The 11388-nt window shown below is 35.8% G+C and overlaps 2 protein-coding genes across 2 annotated transcripts; both read left to right on the forward strand.

Moving 5' to 3' along the window:
• The first annotated feature begins 715 nt into the window (after nucleotides 1–715).
• LOC104787156 (non-functional NADPH-dependent codeinone reductase 2) lies at nucleotides 716–2558 on the forward strand. Its single transcript, XM_010512684.2, has 4 exons — nucleotides 716–1271; nucleotides 1548–1791; nucleotides 1886–2065; nucleotides 2149–2558. The coding sequence occupies exons 1-4, from the start codon at nucleotides 943–945 to the stop codon at nucleotides 2374–2376; spliced, it is 981 nt and encodes a 326-aa protein (XP_010510986.1). The 5' UTR covers nucleotides 716–942; the 3' UTR covers nucleotides 2377–2558.
• Nucleotides 2559–2886: 328 nt separating this feature from the next.
• On the forward strand, nucleotides 2887–5041 carry LOC104787157 (deoxymugineic acid synthase 1-D-like). The gene is made up of 4 exons (XM_010512685.2): nucleotides 2887–3504; nucleotides 3635–3878; nucleotides 3956–4135; nucleotides 4561–5041. Exons 1-4 carry the CDS (start codon nucleotides 3194–3196, stop codon nucleotides 4786–4788), a joined length of 963 nt encoding a protein of 320 aa, XP_010510987.2. The 5' UTR covers nucleotides 2887–3193; the 3' UTR covers nucleotides 4789–5041.
• Nucleotides 5042–11388: the final 6347 nt, after the last annotated feature.

Raw genomic sequence — 11388 nt, forward strand, 5'->3', positions numbered from 1 at the left:
CCGCTCTGAACTTAACAACATTACTAGAGGAATACAGGTGATGGAGGAGATCTCATTTAAGCTCTTTTCACCGAAAGCCAATGGTTTGGCTAGGGCGATTGCCTCTAGTGTCACCAAGGATGGACGTTTACAGTCCTACTTTTCTCTCGGCGGTCCGGCGTGGGTCCATGATAGGATTGAGAATTAACGAAGAGGATAAGTCTATATATTCTTTATGCTTAGTTTTATTTGATTTTTACAGTTGGTTGCTGTGGTTTTCTTGGATTTTTGGTGACTCTACTTTCATTGATTTATTGGTAATGAGTTTAAAAAAAAAAAACATGTTTCCAAATATAAGTTGTTTTGATGAGATAAAAGAAACTTAATAATATATACATTTTAAATTTAAGTCCTCTAAAGTTTCTATAGCCCTGTTTTTGAAAGAAAAAAAGCTGGACACTATTCTTTGCTTTTTTTCTTTTAAACATATTATAACATTATGGTCCAAATTTTATAATATGAAGATTTGATTTGTAGTACTTTACTCTCTTCGTTTCACAAAGAGTGTCATTCTGGAGATTTTTTTTTGTTTCACAAAGACTGTCACTTTACAATTCCAATGCATTATTTTATATTTTCAATGCATCTTTTACCTTAGATTTCCTTGTTTTACCCTTAATTATAACTAAAATAGTCTATTAAAAACTTATTAAATAAGGGCATATATGTATATTTCAATGTTTTCTTAATTTGTGTGAAAAATGTCAGAGTGACACTCTTTGTGAAATAGAAGGAGTATTAATTAAAGAGAGTACATCAGTACATCAAATACAATATTTTATCAGCTGCATTAGCATTGTCAGTGGCTACTTAGTAAAAAAAAAGCTTTGGGCCACCCAGGAACCATTTTCTCAGACTCAGAGCACACCTTCGTTGACTCTTTAGCCGACTTATCTTGTACCAATGTCTTTAACCACAGTCCCAACGCTCCCCATCAGATCCGGCCCATCCGGCCACCACTCGATGCCTGTCTTAGGTTTCGGAACCGCCGCGTCTCCGCTACCGGAACCAACGATGCTGAAAGAGACGGTGATCGAAGCCATCAAACTCGGTTATCGCCACTTTGACACATCTCCAAGGTACCAAACAGAGGAACCGATCGGCGAAGCTTTGGCCGAGGCGGTTTCTCTCGGTTTAGTCCGATCTCGATCTGACTTCTTCGTCACTACCAAGCTTTGGTGTGCTGATGCTCATGCCGGTCTTGTCGTACCGGCCATCAAACGGAGTTTAAAGTAAGATTTTAGATCACTTTATTTGGTTTGTTTTTTGTTCGGTTTGGGTTTAGTTTAAGTTGGTTTTAATTCGAATTGGTTTAGTTCGGTTTGATTGTATTTTTTATTATATTTTTGTCAACGGTTTGATTCTAATTGTGTTATTGGAAACGTTAAATTTTGGTTGCTATAGAAAAAAGGGAACCGAAAATTAGCAATGAATGATTTGAATACACTACATCATTAGAATCTTTTAAAGATGGAGTAAACATGACTTGATGTGAAACATCTATGCAGGAATCTAAAACTGGACTATCTTGATCTTTACCTAATTCATTGGCCGGTTAGTTCTAAGCCTGGTAAATACAAGTTTCCTATAGAAGAAGATGATTTTATGCCAATGGATTTCGAAGCAGTTTGGTCTGAAATGGAGGAGTGCCAAAGACTCGGGCTTGCAAAGTGTATAGGAGTAAGCAATTTTTCATGCAAGAAGCTCCAACATATCCTCTCTATCGCGACTATCCCGCCAAGTGTTAATCAAGTAAAAATCTAATGTTTACACTCTTTTTGGTTTATTGTTTAGGATATATAGTTGAATTAAGAATAACAAAACTTACATGTGATTTGTGAACAAGGTTGAGATGAGTCCAATATGGCAACAGAAAAAACTAATGGAGCTTTGTAAGTTGAACGATATCGTTGTCACAGCGTATTCAGTGTTGGGATCTCGAGGTGCTTTTTGGGGAACTCCCAAAATTATGGAATCAGACGTTCTTGGAGAAATAGCCAAGGCAAAGGATAAAACAGTGGCACAGGTCAGTGTTGTTTTAGCAAGTTCGATATTAGCTAAATGAATGGAGTTCAAATGCTCATATTTTGGAGTTGTAACGAATAACAGGTGAGTATGAGATGGGCTTATGAACAAGGAGTGAGCATGGTAGTGAAAAGCTTTACAAAAGAGAGACTGGAAGAGAATCTGAAGATATTTGATTGGTCATTGACAGAAGAGGAGACGCAAAGAATCTCTACAGAGATTCCTCAGTTTAGGAACCTCGGCGGAGAGGTTTATATATCCGAGAAAGGTCCCATAAAATCTGTCTCCGAGATGTGGGACGGCGAGATCTGATCACTCTTTGTGAAACCGCACAATCATCATTCATTAGAATGATTTACTTCCAGTGCTGTTATAATAAATAAGTACATTCTAAAAGTGAATGATGTTGCAAAAATTAGTCAATGGTGCTAATGTAAGAAGTATTGTTTGCGTTTGAAGAGGCCGTCGACTTTGTCTCGACGGTTTTCAAAACTTTTCCAAGTGGCATTAGGAACTTTAATAGTAGCTAGCTAGTAACTATTAAGGACGACGAGGAGGCTCACAATATACACATTGAACAATATTAATCAAGTTGAAATTATAATCATAATACACATAACACATATGACTCTGTTCGTGTTTTTTTGTCGCGTGACAGAGAGGAGATTGATTATTATACTCACTACTTGGTACTTGGTAGTAGCCACCATAGCCGCCAAAAACAAGCAAAGAGCACCATCAGAAAAGACTTTAAATATTTAACTATTGGTGTCGAGTCAAAAGAAAAGACTTTAAAGTTTAAACTACATCAGCACAGTGTCCATACTAATAAGTTTGAGCTAGCCAAGACTTGTTAAAAAACATAATTACCCCACAAATTGTGGGTTCTCTCTCTCTCTCTTTCATGATTGTTGCATTATTTCTCGTCCATGCAACCCATCCAATACGATCTTTCGTAACAGCTACTATTTTGATGGCCACTTACTCGTGACATGTTTTTTTTTTCTTTGATTATTTTTGGCAGCCATGCATGGTAAAGTAAGTGAGTATATAAGTTGAGCCATTGAGAAACGATTCTCTCGTAGCAAACCTTCTTTGACTTTTAGGCGCTTTCTTCCTTTTCACCAACATGTCAGCTCTTACGTTCCCAATCGGATCCCTTCAACACTTGATGCCGGTTCTAGCTTTTGGAACCGCCGCATCACCTCCGCCAGAGCCGATGGTACTGAAAAAAACGGTGTTGGAGGCCATTAAGCTCGGTTACCGTCACTTCGACACGTCTCCTAGGTACCAGACTGAGAAGCCCCTCGGTGATGCTTTGGTTGAGGCGGTTAGTCTTGGCTTAGTCCAATCTCGATCCGAACTCTTCGTCACTTCTAAGCTATGGTGTGCTGATGCTCATGCCGGCCTTGTTGTACCCGCGATCGAACGGAGTTTGAAGTGAGATTTTAGTCAATATATTTCATTGTTCGACTTACAGTCTTAAAAGACTTGGGTCATCGTGCAAAAAAAAGATTTAAATACATTTTTTGATTATAGATTATTTATAATCACAACCATGTCTTTGCAGTGATCTTAAACTGGACTATCTCGATCTCTACGTAATTCATTGGCCAGTTAGCTCGAAACCTGGCAAATACAAGTTTCCTATAGACGAAGATGACTTTCTGCCAATGGATTATGAAGCAGTTTGGTCTGAGATGGAAGAGTGCCAAAGACTCGGAGTTGCAAAGTGTATAGGAGTAAGCAATTTCTCGTGCAAGAAGCTCCAACACATCCTCTCTGTCGCCAAAATCCCACCTAGCGTCAATCAAGTAAATATATCAACAAGTTCAATTCTCTTTAGTTACTATAAGTAATATATTTGTAATTGTCGGATAATGTGGAAAAGGTGGAGATGAGTCCAGTATGGCAACAGAGGAAGCTAAGGGAGTTTTGTAAGTCAAATGGCGTTGCTGTATTAGCTTATTCAGTGTTGGGATCGAGTGGAGCCTTTTGGGGAAATCATAAAATCATGGAGTCTGATGTTCTTAAAGAAATTGCTGAGGCCAAGGGAAAAACAGTAGCACAGGTACTCTCCCAAATCTTTATCTAAGATGCAAATGAGAAATCATATGTCTTTTGGATTTCCGTTAAAATTTACGACTTTTGAATGAAAACTACATAATAACTCGTAATTTAGAATGAAATTTTTATTAAATACACAAATATTTAACAATTTGGTACACTAAATTGCATGTTATGTTAATTTGAGAATTAGGGTTCGAATGGATGTTACAGACAAAGTGGACTAATCCGTCAGCGGTTTAGTCCAGTGTGTAATTAGTTTTTATTTATTTATGTGAAAATACTTTAAAAATCCAGTTTCCTTTGTAAAATGTGTTGCATTAGCTGAATCCATAGAGTCCAAATGTGTTAGAACCTTAGTACAACATTTTGGGGAATGCAATTACTGTATTATTATTGAAAGCTCACTCTTAGAGTTGTAAATGACAGGTGAGTATGAGATGGGTTTACGAGGAAGGAGTAAGCATGGTGGTGAAGAGCTTTAGGAAAGAGAGATTGGAAGAGAATCTGGAGATATTTGATTGGTCTTTGACAGAGGAGGAGAAACAAAGAATCTCGACGGAGATTTCTCAGAGCAGGATTGTTGATGGAAAGGTTTATATCTCCGAGAAAGGTCCCATAAAATCTGTCGCCGAAATGTGGGACGGTGAGATTTAGTAACTTCCTGTGAAATGTGAATGCAAGGGCAGTTGTAAAATAGTCTTTCAAATAAGGTAAAAATTATATTTGACGTGCATCGTTTGTCACATGTCGTTCATAGTGCAACTAGTGTTGTCTCTAGCCATGCCTAAAATTGTTATTTAAAGAAATTATCAAGTTAATTATTTTTTTTAAAATACTCAATTTTTTTTTTTTTTTTTTTTTTTGAATAAAATGTAAAATTTATTCGAAAAAAGCGTTTTTACATCAAGTGCAGCGGTTTGTAATATGTGTTTAGCAGATCAGTTGTTTCAGTTACAGTTTATAGTGAAATGAGAGAATGTGAAAACCCTCTTAGCGAGTAGCGAACCAAATCTCCAAACACTCTGTGTAGCTCCTGTCACCTTGCTTTCCAATTGACAAGATCCGGTTACGTACATCTTTGTCTAGCCGTCGAAGAAGATGGGATGGAGAGGTAGCTGGGTCCCCATGTCGCCTTCCATTACGCTCTCGCCACAGTAAGTATACAAGTAGCTGAAATGCATATCTCAGGAGGAAGAGACGATGCTTGCCGAGAGATGTATCAGTGAGGAGTTTATGCACAGTAGCCCAATCAGAGGAGAACTGACTAGCGAGGAGCTTAGAAGCAAGACCAGACCAAACTTCATTAGAATAGGAACAGGAGAAAAATATGTGATCTCTTGTTTCTAGAGGCGCCGAGCAAAATACACAAGAGGAGGAGGTAGTAGTAGTCCAACTCTGCATTCTATCTCCTGTTGTTAGACGGTTCTTTGTGGCAAGCCAGGATATAAACGAAAACTTGGGCGTGGCGTAGGTGAACCAGATACCTCTATACCAGTCCTGTTTTGGTTTGTGATCCCGTATAGTGTTCCAAACATCCTTTGTGGAAAAATCTGACTTAAATTTATTCCCCTGTCTCTTCCAGAGAACCACATCCTCTGTTTCTGTAAGCCCCCTACGTCGAATATCCTCAAGATAGTCTTCGATTTGGATAAGATGAGTAGCACGGTGTCGTCGTCGACGGTGAGACGAAACCACCTGAGCCAGAGTGTCATGAAGACCGACACCCATATCAATACAGCCTCTGTGTCCCGTGATAGCAAAGAGTGGTCCTAGGGGAGACCAGTTATCATGCCAAAATGAAATACTCTGGCCATTGCAAACTTCATACTTAACAAAACTGGTGGCTAGTTGTCGATACTTTAACAGTTTCTTCCACATCCAAGAGCCTAAAACCGAAGACTCACTAATCGACCAAAAAGAGCTCTTGCGAAGCAAGTACGTGCGTAGCCAGGACGTCCATAGAGAGTTGGAAGACAAGAGTCGCCAAATAAGTTTTAAGCAACTGACCTTGTTTGCCACTTTTAAAGATCGGAGCCCCAATCCACCTTCCTCCTTTGGGATACAAACGTCAGACCAGGAGACCTTGGCTTTTAGCATTCAGAACCGGAGCAGACCAGAGAAACGCACAACACAAGCTGTCTATTTCCTTGATACAAGCACTGGGGAGGCGGTAAGCAGACATCCAAAAGTTAGTAAGACCTTGGATGACTGAACTAATCAACTGTAATCGGCCTGCAAATGAAAGGTGACGAGTGGTTCAGCTAGCAAATTTGCTTCGTATACGTTCGATGAGAGGCGTATAATCATTAGCTGTCATTCTCCTAGTTAACAGTGGTAGACCAAGATAACGCACTGGTAACGAGCCAGCATCAAAGGGAAACGAGCTAAGGATGTCCTCTCGCTCAGTATCACTTACTCTTGCCATGTATAAGGTCGACTTTTCCATGCTTATTTTGAGACCGGACATCTCTGCAAACTGATCGAAAATTCGTAGAATACCCTCGATAGAGCTTTTAGTACCATCAGTAAAGACAAGCAAATCATCTGCAAAACATAGGTGAGTCAACCGAACATTTTTGCAAAATACTCAATTTTGTGGTTCAACAATTGAGCATCGTAATACATTAGTATCTGCTTTCTACATATTTCGAATAGAAAATGAGATGGTTGATTTTTATTTAGAAAGATCCATGATCGTCGATTTTGTATGGCTTTCTAACATCAAAACGTAATGAAAAAAAAAACATTATAAAAAAACTGTGAACGATGACCACAAAATTAGGGCCGTAGAAAAAGAAACTTAAATTAAAAATGACTGAAAACCTACAATTATATCATTTATACGTTATGGACTTATGCACGTACACAAAATAGAAGAAAAATTATGTATACCTAATGACAACATACAATAAACAAATAACTTTATAGAGTACATTAATACATGACCATTAACATAAAAAAAACTCGTAAACACATCTACTTTAATTAATATTATGAAAAAAATATTTTCGCATGTCCTATTGTTAATCATGCATGTATGAATGTCAAGATATTTAATTCAACTCAAATCAACTCATTACCAAATGAGTTTAGATTAAATGAGTTAAATAGTTAAATGAGTTCTAAATAAGTTCTGAAACCTATTTGTAAATTCTTCCTCCTCTGTTTGTTAAATGAGTTCTAAATGAGTTCTGGTTTAATAATATAAGTGTTTCTCGTAAAAAAAGTAAGACTTCAGATGTCTGGAATTACTTTAGACTAGAAAAGAACGATAATGGTGATAAGAGAGCATATTGTCAGAACTGCAATTTTTCACTCGGTAATTTTTTATATTAAACCAGAACCACACCATCAAAACACAACCAGAACTATGTATCATACAATTGCAGCAAGAGTATGATGAAGTTCATAAGATGAACAAACAAAAACCCAATTTTCTAAACAAAACCCACTAGACCAAATTAAACAAAAATAATTGACACACGACAAACCATAAACTAAGAAATCAACACAAAACCATCGAAATGAACACATACACAATCGAGATAACGAGAACAATCATGAACATATACACAATCCAGATACTTAAAAAGAAAACCCATAAATAATCAACCGTGAAACTTAAGGGACAATCCAGATACTTAAAAACAAAACCCAGAAAAAATCAACTTAAACCCAGCAAAATACGAACATGAAAAGCTTAAGGGTTGAAGAAGAAGTGAACTTGAGAGGGTTGGAGAAGAAAGAAGCTCAATTATAACATGGGTTGAAGTGACCTTAAGCTGGAGGATTGGAAAGTCTTTGATTTTTACTCAAACACTTCTGAATCAAATTTGATTTTTCTGAATCAAAATCACGAAGAAGCTGTTGTTTTGGGGAAAAATCAAAATTGATCGGTTTACACATTTTGATTGGTTTAGTAGTTTTAGTAATTTTAACCGGTTTAAGCATTTGATGGATTAAATGGTTAAACAATTACCCATTAAGGGTTGAAGAAGAAGTGAACTTGAGAGGGTTGGAGAAGAAAGAAGCTCAATTATAACATGGGTTGAAGTGACCTTAAGCTGGAGGATTGGAAAGTCTTTGATTTTTACTCAAACGCTTCTGAATAAAATTTGATTTTTCTGAATCAAAATCATGAAGAAGCTGTTGTTTTAGGGAAAAATCAAAATTGATTGGTTTACACATTTTGATTGGTTTAGTAGTTTTAGTAATTTTGACCGGTTTAAGCATTTGATGGATTAAATGATTAAACAATTACCCATTAAAGGTTGAAGAAGAAGTGAACTTGAGAGGGTTGGAGAAGAAAGAAGCTCAATTATAACATGGGTTGAAGTGACATTAAGCTGGAGGATTGGAAAGTCTTTGATTTTTACTCAAACGCTTCTGAATCAAATTTGATTTTTCTGAATCAAAATCACGAAGAAGCTGTTGTTTTAGGGAAAAATCAAAATTGATCGGTTTACACATTTTGATTGGTTTAGTAGTTTTAGTAATTTTAACCGGTTTAAGCATTTGATGGATTAAATGGTTAACAATTACCCATTAAGGGTTGAAGAAGAAGTGAACTTGAGAGGGTTGGAGAAGAAAGAAGCTCAATTATAACATGGGTTGAAGTGACCTTAAGCTGGAGGATTGGAAAGTCTTTGATTTTTACTCAAACGCTTCTGAATCAAATTTGATTTTTCTGAATCAAAATCACGAAGAAGCTGTTGTTTTGGGGAAAAATCAAAATTGATCGGTTTACACATTTTGATTGGTTTAGTAGTTTTAGTAATTTTGACCGGTTTAAGCATTTGATGGATTAAATGGTTAAACAATTACCCATTAAGGGTTGAAGAAAAAGTGAACTTGAGAGGGTTGGAGAAGAAAGAAGCTCAATTATAACATGGGTTGAAGTGACCTTAAGCTGGAGGATTGGAAAGTCTTTGATTTTTACTCAAACGCTTCTGAATCAAATTTGATTTTTCTGAATCAAAATCACGAAGAAGCTGTTGTTTTGGGGAAAAAATCAAAATTGATCGGTTTACACATTTTGATTGGTTTAGTAGTTTTAGTAATTTTGACCGGTTTAAGCATTTGATGGATTAAATGGTTAAACAATTACCCATTAAGGGTTGAAGAAGAAGTGAACTTGAGAGGGTTGGAGAAGAAAGAAGCTCAATTATAACATGGGTTGAAGTGACCTTAAGCTGGAGGATTGGAAAGTCTTTGAATTTTACTCAAACGCTTCTGAATCAAATTTGATTTTTCTGAATCAAAATCACGAAGAAGCTGTTGTTTTGGGGAAAAATCAAAATTGATCGGCTTACACATTTTGATTGGTTTAGTAGTTTTAGTAATTTTGACCGGTTTAAGCATTTGATGGATTAAATGGTTAAACCATTACCCATTATAACATAACTCAATTGATCCATTAAACCATTTGACCCACTAACTCAATTTATTCATGAAGTCATTAGGATAAAATTTTTTTACTCATTAGGGTCAATGGATTGAGTTGAGTTTTGGTGATCCATTTAACTTGACCCATTTTGACATCTCTACATACATATAATTTTATTATAACTTTCTCCACTTGTAGTTATGTTTTGTTTTTCCCCTAATTTAGGGCCTGACTGGTTCAAACGCTGCGGTTGCGGTTGCGGTTGCGGGAGATTGCGGAAGCGGGTGATTGCGGTTTCAAGCGTTATTAAGCGTTTTGAACGACTGGTTTAGCGGTTTAAAATTGGTGCGTTTGCGGGAGGTTTATGACTGGTTGACCAGCGGGTGCAATAGCGGTTGGAACATAATAAATGTGATATATAATTATATAAATGTTTTAAAATATCAAAAACTTTATTAAACTTGATTTATAATTAAAATTCATTAAAAATACTAAAATAATTATTAAAAAAATAAATAAATTTCATAATGAAATACTTATTATTTTATGCATTTGGCTTTTTACCAAAACTTTAATCAAGTAATTTGATAAATGACTAAGCATATGTTTTAGATCGTAGATCTTTTTTCTTAAATCTCACACACTCAATAAGTTCTGTGGGGCAGTATTTGCATCGGTAGTAATGATCAAACGAGAGTTGAGAAGAGTCACTCGTGATTTGTTTTTATTTTTCACAAATAATCTTATTTTCTTAAAATTCTGATGAAACGTTATATTTATTTAGATTTTTTTGAAATTATGTGTGATGTGCCATTAAATTTACATCAAGTTTTCCGGGTTATTGTTAATTGAAATATTATTTTCTTCCAATTGTTTATTTTTTTAATATTTTCAATCGTATCCGTACTTCATTTTTCTCTCATCCTTAATGAATAAAATAGTTAGGTAAAAAATATATAAAAAATATATTTCATTATCATTGATCTGTTTCAAGTTTTTTCTCAAAAAAAAAAAAAATTTGAAACGCAAACGCCCGCAACCGCAAACGCTTGCGGGAACCAGCTTTTGAAATTCAACGGTTGGGAGCGATTGGGAGCGACTGGAAGCGATTGGGAGCGATTTATGTGATTGGCCCCAAACGCTAGCAACCGCCCACAAACGCAAAAGCAGCGTTTGCGGGAGCTAGCGGGAGAACCAGTCAAGCTCTTAATGACCACATTGAACATGTTAAAACGTTTTAATTCGAACATTTAATGATAATTATGGAAAATATATATAAATGGATAAATAAGATGATGTCAAATATTTTGAAAATTATTAAAAAGGTCAATTTTAAAATAGGTAATGCGGTTTGGATTTTCGGAGAGAAGAATTTGAGGGTGGGGTTTGAAAAGGTTTATCATGTCTTTCGAAGATCTTTGGCGAGTAGAAGAAAATGTACAATTGCTTAAATCATTCATGAAAATTGGTATCCGACTCAAAGAGTAAAAGTGTGTATCTTCTCTCTTACTTTTGCATACGCAGTTTACAGAATGTATAGTATTGATTGTATGGATGGTATGTCTATTAGATTATATACTATAGTAGAGGCTGTGTATGCAATATTTACAGAATTTGTATATAATTTTTTTTGATATATACATGATTATATTAACTTAAACGCATATACAATCCTTAAAAATAAACTATAAATCATATTTACATATACAATCATATTAACTTAACCGTACACGTTTTCCTAAATCTTGTTAAATAAAGATGGTAAATATATTGTCGTCGTTATATATATATATATATATATTATATATATATACAGGGGCGGATTTACGGTCATGTTGGGTGGGGTACGTGCCCCATGCTAAGTTATT

This window comes from Camelina sativa, chromosome 5, assembly GCF_030686135.1.
Source record: "Camelina sativa cultivar CO46 ecotype springtype chromosome 5, ASM3068613v1".
In the NCBI taxonomy this organism is placed as follows: domain Eukaryota; kingdom Viridiplantae; phylum Streptophyta; class Magnoliopsida; order Brassicales; family Brassicaceae; genus Camelina; species Camelina sativa.